This window comes from Mirounga leonina, unplaced genomic scaffold, assembly GCF_011800145.1.
Source record: "Mirounga leonina isolate KUSES-001 unplaced genomic scaffold, KU_Mleo_1.0 Mir_488, whole genome shotgun sequence".
NCBI classification, from domain to species: Eukaryota; Metazoa; Chordata; class Mammalia; order Carnivora; family Phocidae; genus Mirounga; species Mirounga leonina.
In genome coordinates this window covers 2,051,435-2,062,747 of record NW_023270777.1, presented here as the reverse complement: position 1 = coordinate 2,062,747, position 11,313 = coordinate 2,051,435, and the positions used below count along the sequence as shown (strand labels likewise).

The 11,313-nt window shown below is 58.3% G+C and overlaps 3 protein-coding genes across 4 annotated transcripts in view; 2 read left to right on the top strand and 1 right to left on the bottom strand.

Annotated features, from left to right (window-relative positions):
* Nucleotides 1–1,218, bottom strand: part of ELP5 (elongator acetyltransferase complex subunit 5) — a 5,872-nt gene extending 4,654 nt beyond the window's left edge. The window contains exons 1-3 of the mRNA XM_034989452.1: nucleotides 1,055–1,218; nucleotides 870–930; nucleotides 693–773 (exon numbers count right to left, since the gene is read on the bottom strand). Of these exons, the coding sequence (XP_034845343.1) occupies nucleotides 693–773; nucleotides 870–930; nucleotides 1,055–1,097 (185 nt within the window). The 5' untranslated portion in view covers nucleotides 1,098–1,218. The remainder of the gene's footprint in view (nucleotides 1–692; nucleotides 774–869; nucleotides 931–1,054) is intronic.
* A 750-nt stretch (nucleotides 1,219–1,968) lies between these two features.
* On the top strand, nucleotides 1,969–7,673 carry CTDNEP1 (CTD nuclear envelope phosphatase 1). 2 transcript variants are annotated; one of them, XM_034989454.1, is made up of 8 exons: nucleotides 1,969–2,421; nucleotides 5,010–5,076; nucleotides 5,165–5,283; nucleotides 5,486–5,557; nucleotides 5,960–6,076; nucleotides 6,302–6,413; nucleotides 6,841–6,925; nucleotides 7,229–7,673. In XM_034989454.1, exons 1-8 carry the CDS (start codon nucleotides 2,320–2,322, stop codon nucleotides 7,287–7,289), a joined length of 735 nt encoding a protein of 244 aa, XP_034845345.1. In that variant the 5' UTR covers nucleotides 1,969–2,319; the 3' UTR covers nucleotides 7,290–7,673. The 2 variants fall into 2 exon arrangements, with proteins under 2 accessions (XP_034845345.1, XP_034845344.1); XM_034989453.1 differs by lacking the exon at nucleotides 1,969–2,421 and adding an exon at nucleotides 4,455–4,725.
* Nucleotides 7,674–9,001: 1,328 nt separating this feature from the next.
* On the top strand, nucleotides 9,002–11,093 carry GABARAP (GABA type A receptor-associated protein). The gene is made up of 4 exons (XM_034989451.1): nucleotides 9,002–9,239; nucleotides 9,816–9,894; nucleotides 10,025–10,143; nucleotides 10,597–11,093. Exons 1-4 carry the CDS (start codon nucleotides 9,150–9,152, stop codon nucleotides 10,660–10,662), a joined length of 354 nt encoding a protein of 117 aa, XP_034845342.1. The 5' UTR covers nucleotides 9,002–9,149; the 3' UTR covers nucleotides 10,663–11,093.
* Nucleotides 11,094–11,313: the final 220 nt, after the last annotated feature.

The following is an 11,313-nucleotide window of genomic DNA, read 5'->3' as shown; positions in this document are numbered from 1 at the left end:
AGAGAAGCAAAAGACAGAAAAGGAGGTATCGGGAACAACTGAATCCTATCCCAGGACTTCTAACCCATGCCAGACTCCCTTGCCTGTACTATTTTTTTTTAAAGATTTTTATTTATTTATCTGAGAGAGAGAGAGAGAGAGAGAGCGCACATGAGAGGGGGGAGGGTCAGAGGGAGGAGCAGACTCCCTGCAGAGCGGGGAGCCCGATGCGGGACTCGATCCTGGGACTCCAGGATCATGACCTGAGCTGAAGGCAGTCACTTAACCAACTGAGCCACCCAGGCGCCCCCCTTGCCTGTACTATTTTAACAGCAGTTAGTGCCATGTGACTTGATTCTCGGATTCTTGATCTTCTCTAAGCTGTTCCACCAGCAGGAACCACGCGTCATGTCCTCTTCTCCATCCTTCCAGGGAATGACACGCATTAGGCACCACTCGGGAAACATCTGCTGCTGCTGCTAACTACACCACCGGCCTTTTATCATGCTCTCGCTCTCACCTTCTACGGTCTGTGCTTGGGATTCTCCAGACACTCACCGCTGCTCATCTCTTACGGATTTTCGCCTCCGCAAAGACCCACATCCGTTCCCTGAATATCCGAAGAGCGGCTACCACACCCCAGGCTGTGCGCTTGCTGCTGCAGGCCAATCTCCCTAGAGGCCCCACACCCAATGCACTCTCCCCCAACTTACCGGCTGTTGACACTGGAGTCGAAACCTTCACGGAACTCGTCCTCGCTCACCTCGCAGCCCAGGATGTGGACCCGCTCCCCACTAAGGCAGAGATGGAGCGTGTCACAGAGTCGGGCCCGGGCTTCCCCCCCCCACCTCCGCCCCGGGGACCTCGGGGAGAAGCTGGCGGGTACTCACCACAGCGCAGCCTTCTTGATGAGCGCCTTCAAGAGACTGCGCCCCTCCCACTGCACGGAGTCTGGGGAGAGTGAGGGACGGAGAACCAGCGTGAGAACGCGGAGCTTCCCGTCCTCGCGAGCCCCTGGAGGCCACCCCTCGCGTGGCACACACGGCTCTTCCTCCCCCGTGCCTCTGGCCCTCACCCCGCAGCAGCACCAGGCCGCCCAGAGCCAGCAGCGACTCCATCTCTAATCCGCGACGGCCCCTCCTCCGGCGCCCGCTGATGGCGTCACGGGCCGCCGCCCCGCCCCCTCCGAGGGAAAGGGGCGGGGCACCCACGAATCCTCCCACCGCTGAGACCCGCTCTAGCCCGGAATGAGAGGTGATTATGTTCAATATCCCAGGGAGGGGCCCACGCGGAGGGGGCCCCTTCCGAGCCCCGGAGCACAGAAGCCCGACCTTTTCTCCACGCCTAGGGCCGGAAGAGCCGTTGGGGCAGTTATCGGTGGGAGGGGGAGGAGGCAGCACGAGCCCGTCCGACGGCCCGAATCCCGGCGGCGGGCGGCGTCACTCCGCCCCGCCCGCAGGCCCCGCCCCGCCCCGCCGCCCCCTTCCGCGCTTGCGCGATACTGCGGCCTGGTTGGGCGCTCGCTCGGCTTTCCTTACCCGCCCCCACAGACCGGGGGGGGGGAGCTTTAGTCCCGGTGAAGCGAATACACGTCACCACCGGAAACAGTGTCAGAGGGGAAGGGGGGGAAGAGAGGAGGGAGCTCTGAGGGCGGTAAAATGGCGCCTGTCAGAGTGGGAAACCCAGCTGCAGAGGCTGCAGCCCCGCTCCCCAGCGGCTAAGGCACCTCCGGCTTCGGGGAGGGGGAGGCCGCTCCGGCCCAGCCGTCCGCGCCCTTCGGCCCCCCCTCCCCCTCCTTCCCCGCTCCCTCGCTCAGCCGGCCCGTTCGCCGCCGCCGCCGCCGCCGCCGCGGCCCTTCGCGCGCCGCGGCCCCCGCCCGCCCTTTCCCTCGGGCAGCCCCCTAGCGCGCCTGCGCAGCGGGCCACCCTCCGCTTCCCCCTTCCCCTCCCCCCTCCCTTTTCCCTCCCTCCCTCCCTCCTCCCTGGCCCCCTCCCCCACCGCCCCCTCCCCCAATTCTCCATCCCCTTCCCTCCTGGTCTCGGAGGACCCCGTCCTAGCCCGACCCGTCTCGGCCCGCAACCTCCGCGAAGCCGTCGGTGCCACTCCCCGCCCATGTGGGCCCCCGCGGGCTGCCCACGCCTGTCCCCCAGCTCCCGGTTCCGCTGGGCTTTCCCCTCGCCGGGGGTGGCTTTCTGAGCCGCCCGCTCCGCGTCCCTCTCTGCAGCCTTTCCTGCCACTCGGGGCCCCCGTTCCCCCTCCCGGCGGCGGGGGGCTGCCCCCGGGGGGCTGGCGGAGCTGGGCCGCGGGGGCCCCGGGGCCGGCGGTGCCGGGGTCATCGGGATGATGCGGACGCAGTGTCTGCTGGGGCTGCGCACGTTCGTGGCCTTCGCCGCCAAGCTCTGGAGCTTCTTCATTTACCTTTTGCGGAGGCAGATCCGCACGGTGAGCCGGGGTGGGCGCTGGTGGTGGGAACCCAGGTCAGCGGTGCTCACGGGCTTTTGGGAAGTGTCGGGCCTCTGCTTGGGCTTCGGAACAGAGTCCTGGCGGCGGCTTTTCCCGTTGGAGAATTGGGGCACCCTTAGCTGGGCATGGGGTGGAATGGGGAGGGGGGAGACCCTTGCAGTAGAACCGAGATGGGGGGGCTAGCGGGGACAGGATTTGGCAACTCTTGGGGGCTGGGGTGGTGGGTGGGGCGCCGTTTAAGAAAGCGGGAGTTGTTGTTAAAGAAACCTAGAGGAGGGAACACCTGTTTGATAGCACCAGCCCTGCCGACGTGAGCTTGTGGAAGACCCTCCGTGGGTATCGGGTCTCGTAACAAGAAAGAGCCGGGCTTGTGTGTCAAGGGTAGGGGTGGGTGGGAGAGCGTATGTGACAAACAAGGATGGGAACTTGGGAAAAGCCTTGGGTGTGAAGAAGAAACCCCTGCGGTTTGCATTAAGGGGACTCCTCCACAAACGCCCTGGAAACTTATTTCAGAGTGTGGGTGTCTGGATTTATTGAGACCTGGGACTAAGAAAGATGCTTTCACGTTGGGCTTGAGGGAAGGGTGTCTCTGTGGGAAGATGGGCGCTTGTCGTTGTGGACTTGAACTGGGGGGCACGCGCGCCTCTCCAGGAAACCCCAGCACGGCGAGGGACACTGGGCAGTGAAGTGCCCAAGTATCTCCGGGTTCCCTCCCCAGAGCTTTTCTCCAAGGTCAAAGCTCCGTAGGCTAACATCATTTAATGAATGTGCTCTTGTGTTCTCACCACTGGGGAGAGTCCTCTGAAAGGAGTCTGGGGAGAATTCAGTGCGCTGAGGTGCAGAAGTTCTCTGGTCTGTCCTCTTTGACGTCCCTCAATAAAACTTGGAAGAGTAAAAGCAGCCAGGGCCTGCTTCGGCCAGAAAATTTCCAGAGGGCCCTGGGTGGTGGTGGTGGTGGTGGTGGTGTTGACATACTGACTGGGGGGAGTGGGCCTGGCCTCGAATTCGGTGTCTCCTCTATCACTTCCTGATTTAGGGTGAGAATTGTTTCTGGGTGGTCATAGTTGTAGGCAGGGCTAGTTCCCTCAAACACCTTAGCAGCCAAGAAGAATTTGGGGTCAGAGATGCTGAGATGTGTGTGGGGCTGGCTCCTGGGGTTTTCTTTACATGTTAACTCCTGTCCCCTCTGCCTGGCCTTGCTCTGTGCACACCCCATCCCCCGCCAAATTTCTGTTCTGGGTGCAGGGAGTAGTGCTCCAGACCAGATGCTAGTTACTTGCAAAATTGCTCTCCTCTGGGCAGCACTCACCCCACAGCCTTTTGTCTTCCCTTCCTTCCCTTCCAGTCTGGTTTCTCCCCCAACCCCCCACCCCACCCCCTTTCTGGCAGATGCTGGGAGCATTCCCTACATGCCCAGCATGTGCAACCCGAGATAGGGCAGGACACCCGAGCTGTCGCGGCCCTCGTCCCTGCCCTCATCCCTGCCCAGGGAGAAAAGAAGGGCAGATGCAGATGCCTTGGCATTAGGGGGAGAGGGGCCCTGTGGTTTGCAAGGGGGGAGCCTGGTTCTGGTGAGGCTGGGGCCTAGGGATGGACTGAAGAGCATTTGTCTGTGCTGAGAAGAAAAGAGCAGAGGAAGGGATCGCCAGGCTTGCATGGGAGAGATCTGGGTGCTAGAAATAGGAGCCTCTAGAGGAGACCTGGAGAAGCTGGAAGGTTGAGGTGGTGATGTCCTTGTCCCTTCCTCACCTCCCTCACGGCCCTTACTTCACCCTGGCCTTCCCAGCACCCTATCAGTCATCCCCGCGGGTGGGGCTTTCCAGTGCCGTGTGTGCCCTGCTCTGGGTACCGGAATAAGGAGGCAGGTCAGAGGGCTGAGGTTCTCTGCCACTTGTGACTTGGCTGGTAGAGACAGAAGCGGACAGGTGGCTGGTTAAAATAGGCCTGGTGGCCGCCAGCCAGAGGAACTTAGCTGACCTGACAACCCCTGGATTCCCTCATCCTCCCTTCCCCTTAGGTACCCAAGGACCTCCTCTCCTGACTCCTCCTCTCAGCCCACGAAGGAATCTGAGGCTCTCAGTTCCCAAAGGGAGGTGATGGGGACTTGTCACAAAGGGTCCTTGGGGTGGACGTGCGGAAGGCCATGCATTTCTTGGTCGTGGCACACGAGACAGGATCATGGTCAAGAGGGCAGGTGCTTGGGTCGGACGGCACAGGAACCAACCTGGCGCCACCACCACATCGACCCGGATACTGACTGAGCGGCCTGTGACAGTTCTCGGGGTACAGCCGTGATAGAGACGACATGCATGCTCTCGCCGAGTTTTCATTTTAACTAGGGGGACAGACAACCAAATAAGAAAACTCCTAGCTGTGTGGTCTTACGTGGTCCTGGCTAAGTCTTGGGCTCTTCGTTGTTTAGAGATGATGATAGCGTATTATTCTTATATCATTCTTGCTGGGGTTTTGAGGGTTCAGTGAAATATTCTGCATTTACCTCGGCATACAGTGTTTCTTGTCAAGATCTCCTTGTCAAGGGTTCTGATCCCCTCTCTTGCTATTTTTAGATAATTCAGTACCAGACTGTTCGATATGATATTCTTCCCTTATCTCCTGTGTCCCGGAATCGGCTAGGTGAGTGTGCTGGCTGGGAAGACTCCTTTAAGGTGAGGCAGGGTTTAAGATGTGGGCTGGAGGTTGATTGGTATTGGTTGTGGTTCAGGTCAGGTGAAGAGGAAGATCCTGGTGCTGGATCTGGATGAGACACTTATCCACTCCCATCACGATGGGGTCCTGAGGCCCACTGTCCGGCCTGGAACGCCTCCTGACTTCATCCTCAAGGTGTGTGGGGGATAGTCATGTCTTACTCGGCTCCCACCCGGACTTCCTTTCCCAATCCCAGAGCGTCGCGTCCCTGTCCCCCATCCTCCGGCACCTGTGGCAGTCTCAAGGAGGGGAGCGGGCAGTGGGAGGGCGGGGGTGTCCTTTCGGCCTGTGCTCTGGTGCTCAGGACAGCTCCCAGCCTTTCCCTGTTGATCTACAGGTGGTAATAGACAAACATCCCGTCCGGTTTTTTGTACATAAGAGGCCCCATGTGGATTTCTTCTTAGAAGTGGTGAGTTCGCAGAAGTTAAGGGGAGCTCTGTGAGGAAGGAATGGTTTCAGGGCTCTGGGAATTTAGACGACTCGGTGGAAGTAGGGGCTGAGGAAGAAATGGGTACGGGCGGTTTTGGAGAGGGGAGGTTGTGGGACAGCCAGAGCAGGGATGGCTTTCGGTAGTTTGGGTTCATGTGCTGATGTAATTCCATTCTTCCACGGGCTGCCTGCTCGTTTGTTCTTGCAGCTCTGAATCTTAAGGGTGTGTGGTGCCTAAGACTCTGAGTTTGGGGGCCTTCAGAGACCTTTGTTGTTGCTGAGAGGCCAGAAGGACTGGGCTGGAGTCCTAGCGAAAGAGAACCGTGTGTCTAGAGGAACGGTCACCTCTTCTAACACCTGCCTCTCCCCCGCTCAATTTCAGGTGAGTCAGTGGTACGACCTGGTGGTGTTCACAGCAAGCATGGAGATTTACGGCTCCGCTGTGGCAGATAAACTGGATAATAGCAGGAGTATTCTCAAGAGGAGATACTACAGACAGGTAAGGGGCTGCCCTGCAGAACAAAGAGGAAGCTTGGGAGGCAGGCCACCAGGGAGGGATCTGAGTTTGAGGCAGCTGCCCTGGAATGGGACCCTCTGGGGGGTGAGGGGAGGCGTATCTCATGACCCCCGTGGTGGGAGTTGGCTGCCCGTAGGCATCGTTGGGGCCGGGCTGCGGTCACAGGGACGAGTCTCCTCTTGATGCCCAGCTCGCCCTACCTTCCAGCACTGCACTTTGGAACTGGGCAGCTACATCAAGGACCTCTCTGTGGTCCACAGCGACCTCTCCAGCATCGTGATCCTGGATAACTCCCCAGGGGCTTACAGGAGCCACCCAGGTATGGGAGAAGGTGGCGGGTCTGGCAGGACCAGGAAGTTCTGAGGAGGAATTCTGAAAGCCTGGAGCTGGGATGCCTGGTTTACTGTGGGTCAGGATGCAAGGTGTTTCTCTTTTCATGTGAGACATTCTCCTCCCTCCCACGTCCATTTCGTAGATCACATTTCTCCGACTAAATTTGCTTCAGGTGAAGCACAGTGGTAATGACTTTGCCTAGGAGCTTCACGCTAACATGAAGTACGGTGACTAAAAGTTGATTTTATTTTGGAGGATGAATCCAGAAGGTTTTACTTAGGTTGCTGGGTTTGGGTGGGTCGGGGAGAGGAACATATTTTAAAGTAACGATCCCCGTCCCCAAATAAAAGAAAAATCAGCCTGTCTGTTGAACTCTCTTTTTTCTCATGCGCATTAATTTTTACCCGCCCTAGACAACGCCATCCCCATCAAATCGTGGTTCAGTGACCCCAGCGACACCGCCCTTCTCAACCTGCTTCCGATGCTGGATGCGCTCAGGTAAGGGAAGTTAGACACTTAGATTTCTGAGGAAAGGAGGTAGGGGATCCCACGAGGGAATACAAGTGTGTCCTGTTTGACTTATTTCTCTCTTTTCCCTTAAGAACTTAGCATTTGAACCCAGGCCTTCTTACAGTAAAGCTCATCACTTTTAGCCAGTGGGGTTTTGGGCAAACCGGGCCTCTGTTTCATGTCAAAATGGTGATCATTTCTGCCCCACATCTCCAATGAGGCCACCTACGACTAGTGTTGTGAGGATATCAACCCTAAGGACTCTACCAGTTCAAGTTCTTTTCGTCCCAGGTTCACCGCTGACGTTCGTTCTGTGCTGAGCCGAAACCTTCACCAACACAGGCTCTGGTGACAGCGCTCTCCCCCCACCTGAGCCGGGGTGGGGGGGACGGGGGTGAGCCCTCGCGGTGCCGTCTGCTGCCCTGTCCAGCGGTGAGGACTGTGTGGGCAGGGTCTGCCCCTCCCGTCCCTCTCTGCCCTGGGAGCCCTGCACTCCCTGTGGAGTCTGGATGGACACGTGGGCCGGACTCTGAAGCAGCCTCACTCGAACGTCGAGTTCGTGCTCCCCGGAAACCCCAGACTGGGACATAAGCGGAGGCCTAGGAGAGCCGAAACTGTCTGGTGGAGAGACAGGACCGGCCAGAATGACACACAGACGTTCGGTAATCCGGGAGGCTCAAAGAAAAGCCAAGCGAGCTTTGTTGTGATTTGATTTTTTAAAAACTCTTGTACAAAACTGATCCAATTCTTCACTCCAAGGGCTGGGCTGTGGGTGGGAAACTGGGATTTTTGGGCCACTGGATTTTCCCCAAACTTGTCCCTTCCCTCCCCGCCCCCCACTTATCCCTCTATTTTCCCTTCTTCCTAGATTCCCTTAGACCTGTAACCAGCTTTCTCTCTCTCTCTCTCTCTCTTTTTTTTCCTTCCTCTCTTTTAAACCATGCATTACAACTTTGGAAACCAAAGCTGCCCTAGGTCCTTCTCTCTGGGTTGGGAAATGAGGGGAGGAGCCTTTGTTCACATCCACCCTGTCCCCTGAGCAGAGGGGAGAGGCCGCGGCAGGAGGGCCAGGCGGGCTGAGGGTCGGGGAGAGATGCTGCTGGCTTTGGGGGAAGGAGCAGGGAACCTCGACCTCCGGTGCTTTGGCGGGAAGGGTCTCAGCCACGGGATGGGTGCCCTGCTGGGGAGTGAGAGGACAGCCGTGTGTCCCGAGGGAACCTGAGCGGCAGGGCAGTGGGACACAGCGGTGCGAAGCGAGGAGAAAGCTGGGCCACAAACCGGAGGGGCGGGACTTCGCCGGGGGACCGACGTGGACAGGGCAGGCGGCCGCCGCCGCAGGGCGCCCCAGCCCTCCGGGGCCGCGCCCGCCTCCCCGCCGGCTCCGCCCCCCCGCCCCGCCCCGCCCCGCCCCCGGCGCCCCCTCCCTCCCCGCGGCCGGCTCTACTTCCCGCGGCCGCCACGTGACGCTCCGCCCTTCTCCGAGATCACATGATTCGTCGCAGCACGGCGGTGGAGTGTTCCTCCGCGCTGACGTAGTCCCTACCTTTCGGGCCTCCTCTCCGGTCCCTATTGGTCCACTCCTGCTCGGAACCTAAGCGTTCCCTGCGTTTCTCCGAATATGTATTTCCTTTCTGCCCTCCTTCCTTTCCGCACACCCGGCTCCTCCGTTTGGGCACTACTTTGTTTTGGTGTCAGCTGCCGCCTTCGGCGTACCAACGCGTTTCGTGAATAGCTGTCCTTACGCTTACCTCTGCCTTCCCCCCCCCCCACCTCGTTTCCGAAAAGAACTTTCGGAAAACCAAGCCTCAAATTATAATTAGCAGCTTCTGGCCCCTTTGGTCTCCAGCCTGGCGGGGGGAGGTCGGAACGTGGGCTTTCAGTTATTTTCGACCATAGCCCAAGCCAACCACCTTTGCTACGTCGCCTGCGTAGCCCGCAAGTTGATTCCAAAGCGATTACGTAGACGGCGTGAGGGGGGCGGTCAGTAGGTGGTGCTACGCCGGCTGCGTCCGGGCCGCTGCGCTCGTGGCGTAACGTAGCGGGCGGGGCGGCCCCGGACGGCCGGGGGCGGGGTTGGTGAATAGGGAAGTGGCGCAAGTCCCGGGATCGCTCCGCTGAGTCCGCCCGCGCGTCGCCGCCGTCGCCGCCGCCCCCCGTCCCGGCCCCCCCGGGTTCCCTCAGCCCAGCCCGGTCCAGCCCGGTTCCCGGGAGGATGAAGTTCGTGTATAAGGAGGAGCATCCGTTCGAGAAACGCCGCTCTGAGGGCGAGAAGATCCGAAAGAAATACCCGGACCGGGTTCCGGTGAGGACAGTAGCCTGGGCCGAGGGCGCGGGGCGCTGGCGCTGACGCCGCAGCCCGGGGTTGGGGTCCGGCCGGGCAGCGTGGGCAGCGTGGGCGTCGGGCTGCCGGCCGAGGCGGGGTTGGGAGCCGCCCGAAGCTGCTGTGGCTGGGACCCGAGGTTGAGTGGAGCGGGGCAGCGGGAGAGCGGGGGGTGAGGGGACGTGGATGGCAGGGAGAGACGTGGGGAGTGGCGTGGGAGGCTGCAGGGAGTTTGACAGTCTGAGCTTCACATGGCCATCCCCCCCCCCAGCGAGCTGGGGTTTTGAGGTGGACGCTCTGGTCGGCCCAGTCGAGTCATCCCTGCCTGATTAAGAGACTTGTTTATTATGACGCCCTACTTGGGGATCCTGGATGTTTAGGCGAGTCCTACGCAGTGGGGTCAGGATCTCTACTCGAGGCTGCACCGCGTGTTCCCAGACAAAGAAAAAGGAGTCGAAAGGGCTTGGGTGCTAAGAATTTTGTTTCTTGAGTTCTTGACAGGTGTAATGGTGGGGCTGTCCACCCAGTGTTTCCTAATTTTCATCTTCTCTTTATCAGGTGATAGTAGAAAAGGCTCCCAAAGCTCGGATAGGAGACCTGGACAAAAAGAAATACCTGGTGCCTTCTGATCTCACAGGTGGGGACGTGTCCGGGTACCCAGGTTTGCTTCCTGCGGTGGGAGTGCAGTCTCTTTGGGAAGAGGCTCCACACAGGGACTGTTGTTTTGAGGCCATTTGGGACTTTATCGTACCTTGTCTCTTTGGCAGTTGGTCAGTTCTACTTCTTGATCCGGAAGCGAATTCATCTCCGAGCTGAGGATGCCTTGTTTTTCTTTGTCAACAATGTCATTCCACCCACCAGTGCCACAATGGGTCAGCTATACCAGGTACGGTGACTGGAGAGGGGTCAGGGCTTTGGAGGAAGAGAGTTTCAGGTCAGCAGTTCTCGGACTAGCTGGCTTGTTTAGCTCTCAGTTTTATCTTTGGCCTCAAGATTTTGGGGTAGTTGGTTTGGACAAGGGGTTGAAGGTTTGGACAAGGGCAGTAGGAGTAGAGAGGAGGGAGGGAACAGTGGAGCTCAGTTCTGACCCTCACTCTTCTCTAGTTTCCCCCCCTCCCAGAGCAGCAGAGAACAGTCTGAGATCTTTTTGCCCAGGACTGTTGCTAGGGCTAATACTACTTGGCTGCTAAGGCCTGGAACAAGTGAGGGAGTGAGTCAGGGCATGAGTGTTTGGGGGCTCTTCAGAAAAAAGGGCTTTTGAAGAATGGGTCTGGGCAATGGGTGGGTCAAGGAACTACAGCCCAGATGTCTGAGCCGTCATTTTCTGCCTCTGCCCCAGGAACACCATGAAGAAGACTTCTTTCTATACATCGCCTACAGTGATGAAAGTGTCTATGGTCTGTGAAGCTGCTCCCCCTGAGGTGGGGGGTCCCGTTCTACAAAGAGAGAGGTGGCCCCCCCTTCCTTGACCTCCTCCTCCTCCGGGCTCAACCACCACCTCCCTTCTTCAGGACCTGCACTTCCTAATGTTTGAGGCTCTCTTCCAGCCCCTCTTAGCAGGAGGGCTCGTGGGGGAGGTGACCTCTTGGACCTCTCCTTTTTCCCCTTTCTCTTACCACCCTTCCCACTCTGCTTTAGACTTCTCGATTGTCAATCTGTCACATCCAGCGATTGTTTTGGTTTCTGTTCCCTTTCTAACTGCCCAAGGGGCTCAGAACCCCAACATTCCCTTCCTTTCACTACTTTCTTTTTTGGGGGTAGATGGAAGGGACTGAAATTGTGGGGGGAAGGTAGGAGGCACATCAATAAAGAGGAAACCACCAAGCTGAACTGGAATTTGCTTTGTGTTGCTTCCTGCCCTCTTTTTCTTTTTAGTTGTCCTCTGGTGGGGAAAGTGGAGGTTGGAGGGGTAGTAATATATTTTGGTTCATTCTGTTGATGTTGGGTTTTTCCTTGCGCAAAAAAAAAAAAAAAAAAGTTTTTGTTGTGATGGAATACTCCGAGTGTCTTTTTGTGAAACTTTAGTTTTATAGACGTGTGTATTGGGGCCCGATAT

Bases quoted from the DNA above. Each gene is read 5' to 3' on its own strand.
- CTDNEP1 (XM_034989453.1), top strand. From the start codon at position 4,621: ATGGTCAAGAGGGCAGGTGCTTGGGTCGGACGGCACAGGAACCAACCT. The intron at 6,077-6,301 runs GTAAGGGGCTGC...CCTACCTTCCAG, and splicing joins AGAGGAGATACTACAGACAG to CACTGCACTTTGGAACTGGG. The intron at 6,414-6,840 runs GTATGGGAGAAG...TACCCGCCCTAG, and splicing joins GGCTTACAGGAGCCACCCAG to ACAACGCCATCCCCATCAAA.
- GABARAP (XM_034989451.1), top strand. From the start codon at position 9,150: ATGAAGTTCGTGTATAAGGAGGAGCATCCGTTCGAGAAACGCCGCTCT. The intron at 9,240-9,815 runs GTGAGGACAGTA...TCTCTTTATCAG, and splicing joins AATACCCGGACCGGGTTCCG to GTGATAGTAGAAAAGGCTCC. The intron at 9,895-10,024 runs GTGGGGACGTGT...TCTCTTTGGCAG, and splicing joins GGTGCCTTCTGATCTCACAG to TTGGTCAGTTCTACTTCTTG.